This window comes from Benincasa hispida, chromosome 4 (genome assembly GCF_027475165.1).
Source record: "Benincasa hispida cultivar pf3 chromosome 4, pf3_genome.v1.1, whole genome shotgun sequence".
In the NCBI taxonomy this organism is placed as follows: Eukaryota; Viridiplantae; Streptophyta; class Magnoliopsida; order Cucurbitales; family Cucurbitaceae; genus Benincasa; species Benincasa hispida.
Window position 1 is genome coordinate 36,990,855 of NC_143481.1, and position 19,507 is coordinate 37,010,361.

Consider the following 19,507-nt stretch of genomic DNA (forward strand, 5'->3'; position numbering starts at 1 on the left):
ATCCATATACTACAGACCATTTAGGTTATCACTTAAGGCATGATCCACTTTTATGTCTCCACATACATGCTTAAGTTACAACAATAACCAGGGATCTTAGTTTATTAGTTTGTGGTTAATGCAACTAAAATATCTCATATTTCATAGAAAAAAGTGAAGAAAATATTTCATATTATTACATCACAAGTGTTTGTTCATATAGGTGTTTACAAATTACAGGACCCTACGAGATATAGGGCATCAACCCCAACATGTCCAACATCTACTGCAACTCGAACTTTAGCTTTCAAGAGGCTAAGTATTTTCACATCAAACGAAGATCAACCTTCAACATCTACTTTTGATCGTCTTAAAATGACAAGCGATCAATATAAAAAAAAAAAAAGATGAAAACCTTGAAGGTAAGACCATTCCATGAAGAAAACAATGATGAAAAGATTCACAGTTGTGTCCCTTCACGCATGAAGAGAAAATTTTCTGTTGACATAAATACAGAAGGTTTCTTAATAGTGAAGCCCAAGCTCTTCATATTGACAAATCCTACAAAGAGGATGATCAAAACCATGATGAAATAAGAGTTTCTAAAGTTTAAATGAAGCTCTTTATTGCAAGAGCCTAAACTGCATGATGCTCCTGGTCTGCATGAGCTTAAAAGGTGAACCAAAAAAAATTGAACTATGTAATGACTTGATCCTTGTCATCGTAAAGGTACGTAGGTAGCTTGAAAGAAACTTCAAATTTAATCCAACAAAAAAAAAATGAACTATGTTATGATTGATCCCTGTCATTGTAAAGGGTACGTAGGTAGCTTGAAAGAAATTTCAAGTTGAGTCCCGCAAAAAAAAAAAAAAAAAAAAAAAAAAAAAAAAAAAAAACGTTTGAACTACGTCATAACTTGATCCCTTTCTTCAAGGGTACATAGGCAACTTAAAGAAATTTAAGTTCAATCCATAAAACAAAGGGTACCACAATAACCCTATGTATGGTACTACACGACAAATTGAAGATGTTCATCTCTATTGGAGGAAACACAATAAATTAAAGATGTTCATCCCTTTAACGAGCTAACACGGTAAATTAAAAGCACACTTGGAATGGCACTTCGCTTCCTCTTTGAAGTCAAGTTCAGAGGCTTTACCACTTCCTCTTTGAAGTCAAATTTGGATGTTTCGTTTCTTATTTTTCAAAGTTCAAGTTTGGTGCGACCTCTTTGCTTCCCCTAAAAAATATTTGATGCATTGGGAAAAGGAGAAGAAAAATAAATATGCATCTTATGCATGCATTGGAAGAAAATGTACAATATGCGTTTAAGCGTGTATGTGATGACCATGCACTCCTGTCACAAGTTTTCTTACTTTCTCGCCAAGTATAACGAGAATGCAAGTTTCTCGGGGTGATCTAAGGTCGAACACAGGGTCTTGTAACTCAATAATTTTTGTGAAGTGATTCATTTGAGGTGATGAATAAAAATAAAAAGGCAGAAGTTAATGGATAAGGCGCTACTTTTACTCCTAACTAAACAAATTGAGCCATGGAAGTTTAACTATGAGAATTGGTAGAGATGCAGCAACTGTTAACGCGTAATAATATGCATGAAAAAATAGAATTGTGGAGGGGATAAATTCACCGCGGCATTAAGTTTGGTCGCAAGGGTAATCCCAGCTTGCCACACTAACGCATCGCACACATCTCAATGGTCAGCCTCATGCTTATATCTCTATAACGCATGGTTGCGTTGAGCATAAGATTATTCCTATTTTTAGGAACACTGCTTACTTTGCTTTAGTGTGTTCCACTACTCACCCTCTCTGGCAGTTGTTATAGCCACTAGCTCATAGCGATAGCCTCGCACTAAGCAAAGAGGATTGACTCACTATACTCACACAACGTACACCTCTCGGTGAGTTACTACATGCATCCTATCTCTAAGCTACACGATTGAGTATGCGACCGCCTTTGATAACTAAACAATAAAGGTAAATGATGACAAAGATGAAAAGATGGAGAAGATGGTATTTAAGGAACTAAAGAAATGTATTGATTATGTATTATTAATGTCTTAAGCCAAAATGTAATACAATACAGAGATAAGAAGAAAAATTGGGGGCTAGATGTAAGCAATCTCTTGTTTCCATCAGATGTTCGTCAAGGCTGCCGTTGTTGCCATGGATGGGTGGTGGAGTAGTCTCTCTCGAGCTTTATCTCCAGCGAAACTCCAGTTGTTCACTCGGAATAGGCTATGGAGGTGAAGAATCCTCAAAGAGTGTCTGCTCATGCTCTCATCTGTGATCACAAGGATCCGCCTTAAACAGAAGCTCGGATGCCTTGAATTTTGGCTCTAAGGCTTTATTTATAGAGCTTAAACGCCGACAACATTGGTGGTCCCGCTCTGTATCACTGCCACTTTCAGTGCAGTAGGTGAAATGTCAACATCATCTTATCCTTTTGATACTCCCAAGGTATGCGTTCATGCTTGTTTTTCCGAAGTACCAATGCATTCCACTCATCTTGCGATCATCCTTCTATCATGGTTATTACTTTGAAGCCGTAACATCCATGCGATGAATGCATGCGATCAGCTTTGCGATGGTCTGGGATTCAACACATGCGATTGATTCCTGCGATAGCTATGAAAATAGACATTTTGACACAGAATAACGCATAATATTGGGTTAGCAGAGATTTTCAGTGTTGATCGACGCAAGCTCACTTTTCACATGAATTCTTAGTATTATCAACGTATATTCTACTCGTTAACCCTCATAATTCTAAACAAAAGGCTAAAATAGCTTGTATTTCTACCAGCTATCAATATTGTTCCCTATAGCTTCGCTCATTCTCTAAAAGTTGTTTTAGTTCAGCCTCCTCTACAAAGATGTTGGCACTGCTGTTTCTCATCTCCAAGTTCGAGGATCAGATTACTGTTTTGATGGTTGCACTGCTGTTTCTCCATCTCAAAATTTGATGGTTGCACTACTGTTTCCCCATCTCCAAGTTTGAGGGTTGCACTATTGCTTCTACAACTCTAACTTCATGGTTGTATTGATGCCTCTCCATCTTCAAATTCAATGGTTACATTGTTGCTTCTCCATCTCCAAGTTCAAGGGTTGGGTTGCACGCCCCTCCATCTTCAAGTTCAAAGTTTTCATCGATATTCCTCCATCTTCAAGTTTAAAAGCTTCGTCAATTGCCCTCCATCTTCAAGTTCAGAGGCTTCTTCGATGCCCATATATAAATTCGAAGGCTTTGTTGATGCTCCTCCATCTTCAAGTTCAGAGGCTCCATCGATGCTTCTCCGTTTTCAAGTTCAGAGGTTTCATCAATGCTCCATCTTCATGCTCAAGTTTGGAGGCTTTGCAATGCCATCTTCATGCTCAAAGTCGCAAAGTCAAGCCTACTACAAAAGATTCATTAGTGCTTCATCAAAATCAAATGCGGAGCATTCGATGATGCTTTGTCAAACTTAATTGCAAAGGATTCGCCAATACTTCAAGCTCATGTTTAGAGGATTGGCCGATGTTTTGTCAAGCTCAGATGCTGATGATTCATTGATACTTCATCAAACTCAAATGCGGAGCATTCGCCGATGTTTTATCAAATTCAAATGCGGAGAATTTGCCGATGCTTTTTCAAACTCAAGCGCAAAGGTCTTTTTGATACTTCTTCATTTTTAAGTTCAGAGTCTCTGTCAATGCTCCTCCATCTTTAAGTTCAAAGGCTCCATTGCTGCTTCTCCATCTTCAAGTCCAAGATCGACGTATATGGCCCGCTTCCATCTTCAAGTTCAAGATCAATGTTCATGACTCCGCTTCCATCTTCAAGTTTAAGGTCGATGTGTCTGGCTCCGCTCCATCTTCAAGTTCAAGGTCGGTGTGCACGGGTCCGCTCCATCTTCAAATTCATGGTCGATGTGTATGGCTCAGCTCCATCTTCAATGTCTCCGTACGAAGTCATGATGCGGCTTTGCTTCATCTCCAAAGTCGTGGCGTAGATTTGCTTCATCTCCAAACTGATGGCGCGGCTTCGCTTCATCTCCAAAGTCTGATGTGTCCCGCTTCATCTCCAAAGTCCAGTGGGGCTCACCTCATCTCCCAAGGCTCGCGTGGCTCGCTTAATCTCCCAAGTCTTGCGTGGCTTGCTTTATCTCCCAAGTCTGGCGTGGCTCAACTTCATCTTCATAATTCATGTCAGTGCAACTTTGCTCCTTCTTTAAAAGGTTGGTACAATTTCACCCCCCTCTTCAAAATATTGGTGTAGCTTTGCTTTCTCTCCAAAAAAGTTAGTGTGGTTCCACTTCATATGCGAGATCAAGTTTGATCTGCCTAACTCCACCTCATATGCGAGGACAAATCTAGCTCGTCCGGCTCCGCTTCATATGCAAGATCGACTCCAGTCAACCTGACTCCACTCAAAAGCTTGATGGCATATCTACCTAATCTTCAAAGTCAGATCAAGAAGTGATAATAGGGTAGACCTTTTCGAGGTCATCCTTATGTTGATCGAATGAGGGAGTTATAAGCCTTTCTGAGACCTTCCATGCTGATTGAGATATACAAGGGCAAACCTTTCCAGGATCGTCCCTAGGTTGATTGAATGGGGGAGTTGTAAGCCTTTTCGGGGCCCTCCATATCGATCGAGATATACTAAGGTAGACCTTTCTAGGGTCATGCCTAGGTTGATCGAATGTGGGAGGTTGTAAGCCTTTCCGAAGCCCTCTCCCCCCCCATGACGATCAGGAAGCACGAGCGACAATACAATAGGTAGACCTTTCCAGGGTCGTCCCTAAGTTGATCGAATGGGGGAGTTATAAGCCTTTTCGGGGCCCCCCTATGACAATCAGAAGGCACAAGCACGAGTGTCAATACAATAGATAGATCATCCCTATGTGCATCAAGGAGACAATCACACAGAGGGGCATTGCTGCAAAAATAAAACAAAATAGAAAAGATCAAAAGAAAAAAGAAAAAGAAAAAAGAAAAGAAAGAAAAAATAGAAAGAAGAAAAAACAGAAAAAACAGAAAGAAAAACGAAAAAAAAGAAAAAGAAAAAAAAGGAAGGAAAGTTGAAAGAAAAAAAGAAGGAAAAAGCGGTGAAAAAGAAAGAGAAGAATGAAAGAAAAGATTAAAAAAGAAAACGTTGGAAAAAGAAGAGTAAAAGGAGAGAAATGAAAGTGTAGAAGAAGAGGAGGGGATGAAGATAATATAGAGGTTTACGGTCCTATTTGTAGAGGTTCCTAGGTTCCATAACAAATTAGGAAATCCAAATCAAATAAAGACTGATTTAAAATATTATATTTTTATTAGATTTCCTAATTTAATTCTATCCTAATTTCAAATTAAATTTTTTAAAAAAATCCTATTTAATTTAGTTTTATTAGATTTTGTCCTCAAATTTATGTTTAAAAGATTTGGACATATTCCAAATTTTATTCAAAATCAAATTAAATTGAAGATAAAATTTGAACTTTTTTCGTAAATTAAAATTTTGGCAATATTCAAAATTTCATACTAAATTCAAATTTCTAAGCTTTTACTCTAACCAAATTAAATTGGAGATAAAACTCAAAATTTTTCCTTAAAATTTTGTCATATTCCAAATTTTATTCAAAATCAAATTGTTCAATTTGAGATTAAACTGTATATAAAATCTCAAATTAAAATTTGGACATATTCCAAATTTTATCCAATATCTAAATTATCCAAATTTAGATTTTTATTCTCAGATCAAATTAAATTATGATAAAATCTCAAATTGATGTAAAATTCAAGTTTGGGCATCTTCCAAATTTTATATCAAACTCATCCAAATTTAGGCTCTTATCCCTATTTTCAAATCTAAGTTGTGGGAAAGATCTAAAATTCCAGATTAAAATTTGGCCATATTGAAAATTTTATTCCAAATTCATGTTGTCCAAACTAGAGTTTTTATCTTCAATCTAAATAAATTGTGGATAACAAAAGATATCTCAATTGATTTTTATTAAAATTTGAGCATCAAATTCGAGTAAAATCTCAAATTAAAATTTAACCATATTCCAAATTTTATCCCAAATTCGAATTAAACTTAGATACTAAATTCATAGTTTGAATGATACACCAATTGAGGTCAAACTCAAGAATAGATATATTTGGATTTTGGTTCCAATTTAATATTTTTTTTTTAGACTCATCCACCCATATATGTTCATAAATCTCAAGGGGCATTTTTCGAACGAGAAACTTTGGACCAGTCACAAACTGGGCTTGTTGATTTTTAACAAATTGCCACGTCGTTTACTAAATTAATGAACAAATTCCAAATCATCAAATTTGGGACCAATTAGAAGTGGACATGTATCTCAAATTGAAGTTGAAGACAAAGTCCAACGACGCCACGTAAAATTCCAAATCATCATTTGGGTTAGAATTCAACTAAGCCCAAAAATAAGTTAAATTTTACCCGAATGTTAAATCAGACCCATATCCAATTAATTAGACCAAAAGGCCAAACCCATGGACCAACCAAGCCTAAATCTATGGGCTAACCAGACCCAAGCCCACGAAGACTATTAGAGAGCCCTATAAATAGAGGAGCTCTTTTCATTTCAAAGGGTCAGCAATTCTACACTTGGAGAGCTTAGATAGACTTCTTTACTCCTAAAGCTAACCATGCTTGAAGACTTGAAGTCTATTAGAGATAAGATACAAGCATTTGGACTTGAAGACTAGTGTCATTTGAAGATACAAGCATTATTCCATGTCTCCAAGCTCAAGAACATCCACACGCTCTACTTCTATACATCAAGCATACACATTCAACCGAGAGAGAATAAGAGGATCAAGTACTAGAGATCGAACCACATCGCATCAAATCAACATCAACATCAACACCAACTCAAGTTCAACTCCACAAAAGAAGTTTCTTCTGAAGCCTCGTGCGAACACTAATCCTCAAAGAAGATCATCAAGCCCAAAGACCAATCATCCAAGCCCAAAGGTCGATGATCATTCAAGCCCAAAGACCAATTATCTAAGAACAAAGGTCGATGATCATTCAAGCCCAAAGATCAATTATCTAAGAAGATCAACAAGTTCAAAGGCCGGTGATCAAAGAAGATCAACAAATCCAAAGGTCGATCATTCAAGAAGATCAACCAACTTAAAAATTATAGTTTATTTTGAAAGCATCAAAATATTATGTATTATAGATTGTACTCACTTTCCACAAAATTAATACAAATATAAAGTTCAAGCTCCACGAAATAAACTTCTCTTGAAATATCGTGCAAACACATGTCAATTATCATTTAAGTTTGACAAATCTTTAATTTCTTGCTTGACATGAATATCTAACTTATTGATGCATATGTAAATGAATATACCTTTTACCATGGGGAATCACTAATTCACTACAGTCTACTTTGATATCTAGTGTTATAATATTATAATATATTCTTTTGTTAAAGAGAGTGGTAACTTATCGATGAACTATTAAAAATATTACGTTATACTTTTAGTCGTTGTAGGACTTAATAAGATAACAATTTAAAGAAACTATTAACATAAAAACATACATAAATGATTGTTGGGAGATTATTTATGATAAAACCGTTAAAAATATTTATATATAATAGTAAAATTTTGCAGTTTATTTGCGATAGATGCGACAGACTATTCGTTCATTGCGGCATATTGCAGATAGACAGTGAAATTTTCCTATATTTGTAAATATTTTAGTTCATTTTTCTATATTTGAAAATAGTCTCTGAATGTTGGTAAATTTACAAAATCTTTTGCATACAAATTCTAGATTGAAGATTCAAATCTCCATTCCTTCGCAACACTAAAAGGAAAAATTAAAATTTGACAAGTAAATGGCGGAAAATTGCAAGTACAAGACAATGAAAACCTACCATTTTAAATTACTTGGACAAATTAAAAGCAACATGAATTTTAATCGAGTTTGGAATGATTTTGAATGAAAGGTAAGCCAAGGTTGAATATTGTTCACTCATTTTGAATCTACACAATATGATCAGCCAAGTTGGATTGGATAACATTATTATTTTGCTCAGGTCTCAGTGTGGCTGTGCCTGTCTTGTGTCAATCATTTTGTCAACTTGGTCGGATAAAGTTTTGGTTAATAAGGCAATTTCTTAAGAAACAGGCAAACAAAACAGCATCCAAAACCGCGGCTCGGAAAAGGGTTTCAAGAAAGGGTTCAGTGTATAGCCAACCATACAGCAAGTTGACGATCATGTGTGCATTCATCTTTGCTACGGTATCGCAAGAACCATATGCCCCTAACAGCAAGAATTAAAATATTTTCTTGATATATATCCAATAAATTGTAAGATTGAGCATCAATATTAAAAGATTTGGGATTACGTTGATTAATTCATTTCGATTTTAAGAAAATTTATTTTGGAAATTAGTTTAATTTAAGTTAAAATTGAATAAAATTTTAAAATTGAAATTGCAAAAAGTGGAATTATCTAACTTTGATGGTTTTAGTGGATTAATCCCATTTTCAACATCTTGCCACTCACTTAGTACTAATTAAAGTGTCAATTAACGGAATGTTTGAATGTTTGCATGCTAGAACTTGTTAAATAGTCCAATTTCAGAAATTGAAAAGGGATGCATGCTGAATTTGGAAAATTCTGAGAATTTTAGATACTCTCTCAAAGCCTTTCCAATCCCAACCTTAATACCTCTCAAGTTGGAGTTTTCACCACTCAATTCAAGGGTGAGATTAGTGGAGAAGCTCCTCTTGGTGGTCTACTAAGGATTTGGAGATCAAATTTGTGGAGTTTAGCTAGGATCAAGAGTAATTCTACAAGGTATATACATATGAAACTCACTTTTATGAAAATATGTTTAAGCATGCTTTTGAATTCAAATTAAGTGTAATTTGAGTTTAATGATTATGTTTGCTTCCGCTTTATGCATGTTTATCCTATCATTTGTTGTAACTCATTTTTTTATTATAGTGGAGATTTTAATTTTCGTCCGTGATTTTGTACTCTTTGCCTTGAAGAGGGTTTTCCAAGTTAAAATTGTTTCTTAATTATTATTATTGTTTTTAGTCGATTAATTTTGTATTAGATTCACATAAAAGGAAATAATTGGTCCTTGATGTTGTATTTATTGAAGTGGAAATATGGATGGTATGTGTTGATGGAATTGCATTGTTCACTCAAGTTTCCCCAGCGGAATTCAAGTGTAAATTCCTCTGAGTTTCCTGGTAAGTCCAGGGTCGAACACAAAGACTTGTGAAAATAGAATACGTTGGTAATTTTGATGAAAACTTTGCGGTAACGGGAAAAATAAATAAAGTGTTTGATTTGTCGATTACGTTGATTAAAAATAAATAAAAAATGCGGGGAGTTTGAAAACAGTTGGTAAACGGGAAAAGCGATGAATATGCGGTGAACGGGTTGAGAAAGGTTTCGGCTAACAGTCCCTAGAATGCATTCATGCTTGTGATCATGCAACATGCATACAACAGTAAACCACCTCTCGGTGCGAATATCACGGCTTCTAAGGCTAGAATGCATGCGATATATATGCGATAAATCTACAGGGTTTACACATAAACCTCTATTCCTATTTATGCGATGACAAAATGACATCCACACAAATATGCGACCACATAATATCATTCCTATTCCTAGGATGCATGCGATGCAAGTTGACAAATAGAGTTTATCTCTAAGTCCCTATCTCTTGTTTATGCAAGCCTAATTTTGCTCTTTCGAGTCTAGATTCTAACCTAGCTCTCTCGAGACATTAGGTTCTTTCTTTAGACTCTCTCTCGAGTAACTCTAAAAGGTATTTTGCACAGCATAAAACAAGAAAATCGCAAGCAATGAACTTCCTAGGTCATGTTAGCTTAGTTCTTCTCAACCCATTCAACTAGTTTAGCTACTCATGCGTATTAAAAGAGTGAGTAGATGTAGAAATAGAACTTCCATTGAATAGATATGAAGATGAAGTACAAATAATAATGCAAGTATAATAAAGAGCCTGGTAGCAATTTCTTGCTGCCAGGCGTTTACACTGTTTCTACTCGTGCTCTAAATATTTTCTCGCTCTCGCGAGAGTTGGCCCGCTCTCTGCTCTTACACCCCAAGGTTCTCTCTCGAGTTGCCCTGAGTGATCTCCGGCGCCACCACTTTTCTCTTGCTCCGCCTTAAAATGGAAAGGAAATTATGAATAGAAGCAACTGGTTGTAAAAACGGTGAACGGTGAACGGTCAACCCTTTTTTTGAAGAATGCACTTGGTATTTATAGGGCATCCATGGTGAAAGGCGGCTTCTCTCTCCCGGTTGTACAAATGGGACAACTTTAATTCCTGATTGATGCGTCGAATGATTGTTACCGATAAAGCTGAATGTACTCTGTGACCGTTATCGGTTGTCAACTTAATTTGGATTCGACTGTCATCAGCTTTCTGTCTCATCGCTTTTAATTGGCCTTTCACCTAGATGTGCCCACCATGTTGCACTTACCAAGTTGCGGTGATCCTTCTCGGGCGAATGTTTGCGAGCACGATCAACGCAAAGTCTTGCGGTGAAGTTGCGCTCGACCAATGAATTCCTATGATCGCAACCTTTGCATTGTGTTAACGTATATTCTGCACAAAAATACAAAAATCAATAGTTCTAATGCGCTGAACGCATGCGACCTCAATATTATAGAATTTATGCTTAATGGACGCAATTTAACATATTTCATCAACGCAATCCAACATTGTTTAAGAACTTAGCACTATGATAACGTGGATTAGTGTTTGTGTATGTTTGAATACTTTGAATTTTAGACTTGAACTAATAGGAGAATCCCCGCGGGGATCTAGTAGGGGAATCCCCACAGGGAAACGAGGAATGGGCCATGCGGGACCCCGTTTTCCTAACGGGGAATCCCCACCCTGTCCCCGCCTTCAATTGGTGGGGACGGGGGCAGGGATGGGGGAATTTCCCCCACGGTGCTGAGGACGGAGGATCCCTCATCTCGTCCCGACATCGTTGCCAACCCTAGGACACACCCACTTTTTTTTTTCCTTTTTACTTTTTATCTATTTATTATTATTATTTTTTTTTTGTTATCTCTATTTCATATTCTTTTTTTTAAACTATTTTTTTATATTGAGATTGTCGAATGTTATTTTTTTTAATAAAATATAATTTTATTTTTAGACTTTTAGTTTAATTTCTATTTAATTTCTAGGTTTTAAATACTCACTACTAATAGTAATGAGTATTTGTTATATTACTATTAAATACTCATTAAATTTTATTATATTAATATTAAATACTCACTTTCCGTCTTTAATAATTTTACTTTATTACTAGATTTTATTATATTATATTACTATTAAATACTCACTTTCTATCTTTAATAATTTTCATCACTATTAATAGTAATATATATTATTACTATTAAATACTCACTTTCACTTTCAATAGTAATATATATTAGTTGTTTTAAAATAAATATGATTAATTAAGTCATATTTTTCATCACTTTAAAAGAATAAATTTAAAAGTTTATTTCATATAGAATTATTTTAAATTAATTAATTGACATTAATGTCAAAGGCTAAAACTAAGTATTTAGTAAAATAATCCAAGTTAAAGTATGAATCTTGAAATCTAGAGATCAAATTGAAACAAAATTCAAATCTCAATGTAAAATTGTAATACTATTGAAACTTTGAGACTAAGTTGAAAAAGAACATACTCAAAATTAATTGATTAAAAATATGACATTTTAAAATTTACAGATCAAATAGAAATTAGACTCAAAATCTTAAAATAAAAAATATATTTTATCAAAATTAATTGAAGTTAAAAATGTAAATCTTGAAACCTAACAACTAAAAATTAAAACAAAAATTAAATCTTACTAGTATTGCCTCGAAAAAAAAAAAAGAGAACTCAATGGTGAAATTGTAACATTTTTAAATTTTAATTAATTTACTTAGTAGTGTATATATGATGATATGTGGAGGTCAAAGTACAAATTTTAAATCCTATAGACCAAACTGAAACAAAATTTAAATTTCAAGATAAAATTGTAGTATTGTAAAATTTTTATACTAAATTGAAGTAGAACTTACTCAACATTTTAAAACCTAGAAATCAAATAGAAATTAAACTAAAAATCTAGAAATAAAATTATATTTTAGGTAAAATAAACATTTGACAATCTCAATACTAAAAAAAATAGTTTAAAAGGAAAAAAAGAAATAAAGATAACAAAAGAAATAGATAGAAAGTTAAAAAAAAAAAAAAAAAAAAAAAAAAAAAAAGGACAAACCCCATAAAAAACTAAAAAACAACACCATTTTCCTAATTTATTTCTAAACAACCCCCTTTTCCTAAACTTTTTTTTTTTTTTCAAAAATTACCCCTCTTATCCAATTAACCCCGATTATCTATCATCTTGTGGAATAAAGTCTTAGGTTTGGTAGGACAACTTTTTAAGAAACGGTAGATTCGTAAACTACGATTTGGAAACACATTTTCAAGAAACAGCGAACCGTATATCTTATTGTTAAAATCGGCTACCCTCAGACGGACAGGATTTGACGACAACTAACAGACATGAACGACAATCGTCAAGTGAATGTAACCTGCAAATTAGAAACTCATTACAAACTCAGTCGCGGATCTCATTTTCTTCAAAACGTTTTGTAGCTCTGCCAAAGTGTGCAAGCAGTTTTATGGAATTGCCACGTTGTCCTTAGGATAAAACAACCCAAAATAGATAATACTGTCTCGATCGGAGTAGCACCATGTCCGATTGGAAACTCACACTCTTCAGGTTGACTTGCTCGAAAAACGAAAACAGAAGAAAAAATGGGTGAGTAAGGATATGAAGAATTGAGTTGTGTCTAAAGGCCAAAAGGCTTGTGCCTTTTATAGGCCTCAAGGGCCAACAGAAGACGACACAAAGAATGGAAAGGCCAATGAACGTGCAGTTGCGTAAAACGCACGGGGCACCAAATGTGCAAACACGTGCGAAACAAGTGGAAGAATTGATCGGCGTCCTCTACTCACGACACTTGAAGTTGTTGAATGAAGAATTAGATAAAATAAAAAGTAAAATAATAATAATAATAATTTTTCTTTAAAAGAAATCACAAATGCTCAACTCGCCATGCCTGCCCAACCGGACCGATGGCGGTGCATACGTGTGGGATATGTTCTCAAGAAACAGTGAACTGTATAGCTTACTATTGGAACCGGCTACCCTCCGACGAACAAGATTTGATGGCAGCAAACAATCACGAACGACAGTTGTCAAGTAAATATAACTTGCAAAATAGAAACTTGTTACAGGTTGAGTCGTGGATCTTGCTCTCTTTAAGACGTTTCGCGACTCTACCAAAGTGTGCAAGCAGTTTTATGGAATTACCACGTCGTCCCTAGAATAGATAATACTGTCTCGATCAGAGTAGCACCATGACCGATTAAAAACTCATACCCTTCAGACTGACTTGCTAGGAAAATTGAGTTGTGTTTAAATGCCAAAAGGCTTCGCTTTTTATAGACCTTGAGGGCCAATAGAAGACAACGCAAAGAATGCACGGTCAATGAACGAAAGACTTGACCTGCGCCCTATGCTCGCGACACATGGAGCTGTTGAATGAAGAATTAGATAAAAATAAAAAGTATAATAATAATTTTTCTTAAAAAAAAAACAATCACCACATATCTCTCTCACCCAAATGGACGCACGTGTGAGATGTCCATCATACTCACATTTGTCTATGTTTTCATTTCCTCTAAAACATAATTATTCATTGTGGGTGGAAATATAAGAAAGAGACTCCCCATTCAAAATTAAGCAATGTGGGATTCTCAACTAAAGATTTTCTTTCATTCTTTTTCTTTTTTAACTTGAATTTCCACCTAGACTTACTACTGCATTTTGATATTGATGTGTGATTTCATCTCTGCTATGCAGAACAAAATGAAAGTTAACCTCTACAAATGAACATAACTATTTTGATTTGCATGATAAATGGAAGAAACTATTCTACACATGATGTTGCAAAAATGAAATTTAATTTGTCGAAATGAATATGTTGACTTTATTGAATACATATGTATTTTTTTAAAAAAAAACAAAAAAAAAAAAAAAGGGAAAACGGTTTGACCTTCTATCTTTTATAAGAAAAATTATATAGTACCTTGTATTTAGTAGATTTTGGGATTTGTTTTTTCCAAAGATAAATAGATGCATTTTTTCCGAAATATACCCTCTCAATTTTAAATATAAGATTATAGTTAAAATTATCTATATCATATTTATGAATATTAGCATGTACAAATACTCTAAACCGATTAATACACATGCAAAACTATAATCTACAATTTGACGTAGGATGTCATACAAACTCTTAAATTCTTTGATAACCTACTTATTTTTCTGTACATATTTTATCCATATATTCTACTAATACGAAAGTACATATTATAATCTTGTTATTTGTATGAAACAAGAGTATTTATCTATGTCAATTACAGTAGTTACATACATAAAATAATAAAACATATGTAATTTTTTTAAATTGGGATCTGTCCATACTCTGATACTCAATAACTTATCTTTGCACTGACATATTTGAAGTTAGAGGCCAAACTATTAGATAACATGAAGATTCATTTTAAAATTAATTGACAATAAAAGAAATAGTTCATATATCATCTTATAAGGTGTATGAGATCCTTTGATTTTTCGAATATGAGATTCTCAACCTAAATAATTTTTATGGGTTGATGAAAAAAAAAAAAAGTGGGTGAAGAGAGAGGGGTGGTGCTTTCCTTGAAGTTGGACTCACCAACTATTGGAGTGGTAAGGGAGAAGAAGTAAAAAGATACTATTATATATACATATTGGCACATGAGAAATTTAATAAAAGATAAAATAAAATCATTGCAAATTTTAAAAGAATAAAAAAGTTGATAATCAGCTTTTTGTTAGGCAACAATAATGAAGCATTGACTACTGCCACTTGGAAAAAGTTCAACTTCACCAATTCTAGTCTTAAATCAAATTTACTTAATGAGTAATTAAATCCTAATTATAAAATTCAATTAATTTAAATAGCAAATTGGATTGTCAAATCTTTAAAAGGTGTAAATTTGGGATTAACTAATAAAATTGACATTAACATTTGCTTCATCTTAATAATAAATTTGTACGTAGGTAAAATTACAGTATATTCACAAATAGATATTAACGATGCATGTTTACGTACGCTCTAACTAAACAAGGGATAAACAAGATTGATTTTATTGTGAGGGTATTTTAGGAATATTGAAAAGAAAGGCTGCATGTGAATGGGGCGTGATTGACATTATTATTCATATGGTGTTTTTCTTTTCTTTCCTTTCCTTTCCTTTCCATTTCTTTTCTTTTTCTTCTTTTCTTTATTATCTATTTTTAAAATGAAAACTAGAGATATATTATACCCATAGTATTAAACTTCCATTGAAATGTCGATAATTCTATCTATATTTTTACATTTTCATGAATTTAGAAAGCGGAGGAATCATCCGTGAATCAGCCCCCCCACTGATTCAGTTGGATATTGACATGAGCGGTAAATTAATATTTTCATTATATTGTAGAAAAATTCACGAAACATAGGAATTAAACAACAAAATATATAAATATAAATAATAGATATGTTAACTTGTTTAAAAATCATGAAATGTTTATTTACTAATTTAAACTTATTTTTATGATTTTTTTTTTTCAAAATATACCATCGAAATTACAATTTTTCGATATTTTCATAAAAAATTTCGTAAAATTAAATCATCGATATTTCTATAGAAATATAGGGGATATTTTAAACATAGGTTATACAGTCCATTTCTTCCATTAGATATGAAACTCCAACGTCATTCAATCACATGTATGCAAAATTGATAGGATTACAAGTGAGTTAAAAGAAAGGCAAGTGGCTGATGTTGCCACGAAATTCATAGTAATTAGAAGATTGGATTGGTCATTAGATCAAACGACTTAGGGATTGACTTAGTATTTGGAACCAGCAGCCAGCCGGTAAGTTTGAACACTTCAAACACATTTTATATTTTAATAGCCTTGTTTGTGTTATAATATTCCATTTATTTTCACTAATCAGTTTGAGCTTAAATTTTTTTTATCAAATTTTATTATTTAAGATGATATTAGTAATTTAAAAGGTTATATATTTAAACTCCTACAATATCATTTACTCCTCAATTAAAATTGATTTCTACTTATTGGATTTTCTATTTAATTCAAACTCACAAGTAAGAAAGAATATTAGATGATATAATATTAAATTTATGTTCATTAGAGGTGATCGTGGGTTGAATTGATTTGGGTTGGAACACATTTTATATTCAACTTAATTGTTTGGGGATAAGTTTCTATAATCAAATAACCCTTATCATAAATAATGAACCAAGCCACTTCATGAAACATTTTGATTGGGTTGTTTCGAGTTACTTAGGTTAAATCATTTAAATTTTTGAGGAAGAAATAAGTAAAAACTTTATTTAATTATCTTGATATATTGAATAAAAATTAACAACTCGATTTCAATTTATATTATAAAAATTTTCTTTTCAAAATGCTAAAAAAATATTTTTAAAAATTCTTGGAGAATAAATTATCCAAAAAATAATTACATTAAAATAAATAATATGTATAAATAATCATATCATTAGACAAAAAACATACTTTTAAAAATTAATAATATAATTGAGTTAATTTGAATTATTTTAGATAAATCCATACATAAAAATTTAATTTATTTGAATTCAACGCGAAGGTAAATGAATTGACAAAACTATACGATTTTTGAACGCCTCGTAAAACGTTTAAGCTTGAGATGTTGGAGGAATGAAAACATTTACATGTCCTATGAAACTTCAACGAATCCACGTCACCCTTGTTCGACTCTTTATATATATACATGTAATGGTAGCAAAATCCATATCAACAAACTCATCAGAGAAGGAAAAAAAAAAAAAAAAAAAAAGTAGAGAGAAAATTAATGGCAGAAAGTAGAAGAAAGAGACTTGATGAAGCCGCCATTGAAGGAAACGTAACGACGTTGTTAGAGTTACTCCAACAAGATCCAATGTTACTTGCCAGACTCAACCTCAACGACTTCAACGAGACTCCTCTGCACGTGGCTGCTCTTCATGGTCACGTGACATTTGTGGACGAGATTCTCAAGCGAAGGCCTCAGCTGGCCAAAGACTCGGATTCTCGCCATTGTTCCGCCCTCCACTGTGCCGCCGCCGAAGGGTTTTTAGACATTGTCAAAATTCTGGTGCGAGTTGATCCTGATATGTGTTCTATCTGCAACGAAGATGGGCGCAACCCTATTCACCTTGCCGCCATCAAAGGCCGGGTCGATGTCTTGGCCGAGCTCGTTCGAGTCAGACCCACAGCTGCTCGAACTGCAGTGGACGACGGCGGAACGGTGTTGCATTTATGTGTGAAGTACAAACAGCTGGAGGCTCTCGAGATGTTGATTGAAACTATGGCAGTGAAAGACGGTGATTTTATCAATACTCAGGATGATTACGGCTTCACTATCCTTCATTTAGCCGTCTCCAACAAACAACTTCAGGTTATCATTATTTGATCATTCTTTTTTAATTTTCTACTCATTTTACTTTAATTTCAAATTTTATTTTATTGCTTCCAATCAAAATTGCAACACAGTAAATAATACAGTATATCATTATTGCTCAATTTACATTAATTTGATGCTAATATGGATAACATATTCATTAATTTATGTATGGCAAATTGATCCTTTTCTAATTGCAGATAGTACAATATCTAATCAACCATACTGGAATCGAAGTAAATGCAAAAACTTCAAATGGGTTAACAGCTCTTGACATTCTAACTCAAAGCCATAGAGAATTAAAGGACATGGACATTGCAGAAGCTCTCATAGCCGCCAATGCCGTCCGAACCACAAACAAACAACCATCGTCGCCGTCTTCTCGTGTCAGGAAAAACAAAAAGACAGGTCTTAGATGGGCTTTTTCAGCCTTATTCCACAATGGAGATTGGTGGTTTAAGAACGAAACAAGCGGGTGGTTAATGAAGCAAGAATCACTAATGGTTGTAGCATCCCTAATTGCAACAATGGCTTTTCAAGCTGGAATGAACCCTCCCGGTGGGATTTGGCAAGACGATAATGCATCGGGAAATCCAAGACAGACGGCAGGAACATCGGTAATGGCCGGAAAGGACAAAGCAACATACAATAAGTATCTTTTGTCTAACACAGTAGGGTTCATGACTTCATTCATTGCAATTGTGATGATTCTCATTGGGTTGCCTCAAAAACGTATTTGCATGAGGGTTTTGATCATGACTATGTGTGCTGCTGTGTGTTCCATGGCTTTCACTTATGGATATTCCATAAGGTTTTTCACTCCACTACCACAACCTGCAACCTCCAACTCCAATTCTCTGGCTCCATCTCCACAACTTGCAGGAGGTTCTATCTCCGGTACTCCGCGGCTAAAGTCGGACTCCGTCATCTCTTTGATTTCGTTTATTGTCGCTGCCGTTGTGACTTCTTCCATGGTACTTTTCTTGGTTGGGAAGCTCTTCTACGTTCATTCTCGACAGAATAAATCTACTGAAAACCCAGATACTCCTCCGCTATGATATATAATTCTGCTCTCCGCTAGCAGTCAAGTATTGCTCCCTTTTAGTTCTACACATCCTGGTTCCAAAATTGGCCAGACAATAGATATCCTATTTATAATGTTTTTCTTTATTGTTTCTCATTTGTTCCAAAATTGGCCAGACAAAAGAACTGTTTATAATGTTTTTGTTTCTTTTTTCGATTCAATCAGAAAAATATCAGCGTACTAAGTATTTGGTAATAGTTCTTTTTTAACTTATATGACATATAATGGCTTATTGTTATCTTGCATGGACTTTTAAACATAACACTTCAGTACTATATTAAATCACTAATTGATCCAAAAATTATAGATAAAGACAAATTTAATATTATATCATTAATCTTCAAGGTTAGAAATTTGATTCTCCACATTTCATCTCTATTTATAAGTATCAATAGACAATTCTAGATAATACTAATTAATAACCTAAGAAATAGAGCTCTCTAAAAAATTACACAACATTTACATATTTTTAGAATGTATTTATCTATACAATTATCTTTTACCATTCCAACAAGTTACGTTGCAAATTATATTTAATAGTAAAATGGTTACACCTACCTACTACATTCAATAGAAAATTGAAATATGTCAATTTTTTTTAAAGGAGAAGTGATTAAAAAATATTTTTTTGTCCATGTATATGAAAGGGGAGTATCTTAGTTAGGTGCATTTTATTGCTCTTAAATGACTATATACGTTATTTTTTTAATCTAAAAGTTGATAATTATTTTGTCTCGTACACAATGTTTTATATATTCAATTCTATAACTAATGATCAATAGTCGAGAT

At 33.8% G+C, this 19,507-nt stretch overlaps 1 protein-coding gene across 1 annotated transcript; it reads left to right on the forward strand.

The window, feature by feature from the left end:
- Nucleotides 1-16,991: 16,991 nt before the first annotated feature.
- Nucleotides 16,992-18,913, forward strand: LOC120075898 (uncharacterized). Its single transcript, XM_039029639.2, has 2 exons — nucleotides 16,992-17,631; nucleotides 17,835-18,913. Exons 1-2 carry the CDS (start codon nucleotides 17,047-17,049, stop codon nucleotides 18,690-18,692), a joined length of 1,443 nt encoding a protein of 480 aa, XP_038885567.1. The 5' UTR covers nucleotides 16,992-17,046; the 3' UTR covers nucleotides 18,693-18,913.
- Nucleotides 18,914-19,507: the final 594 nt, after the last annotated feature.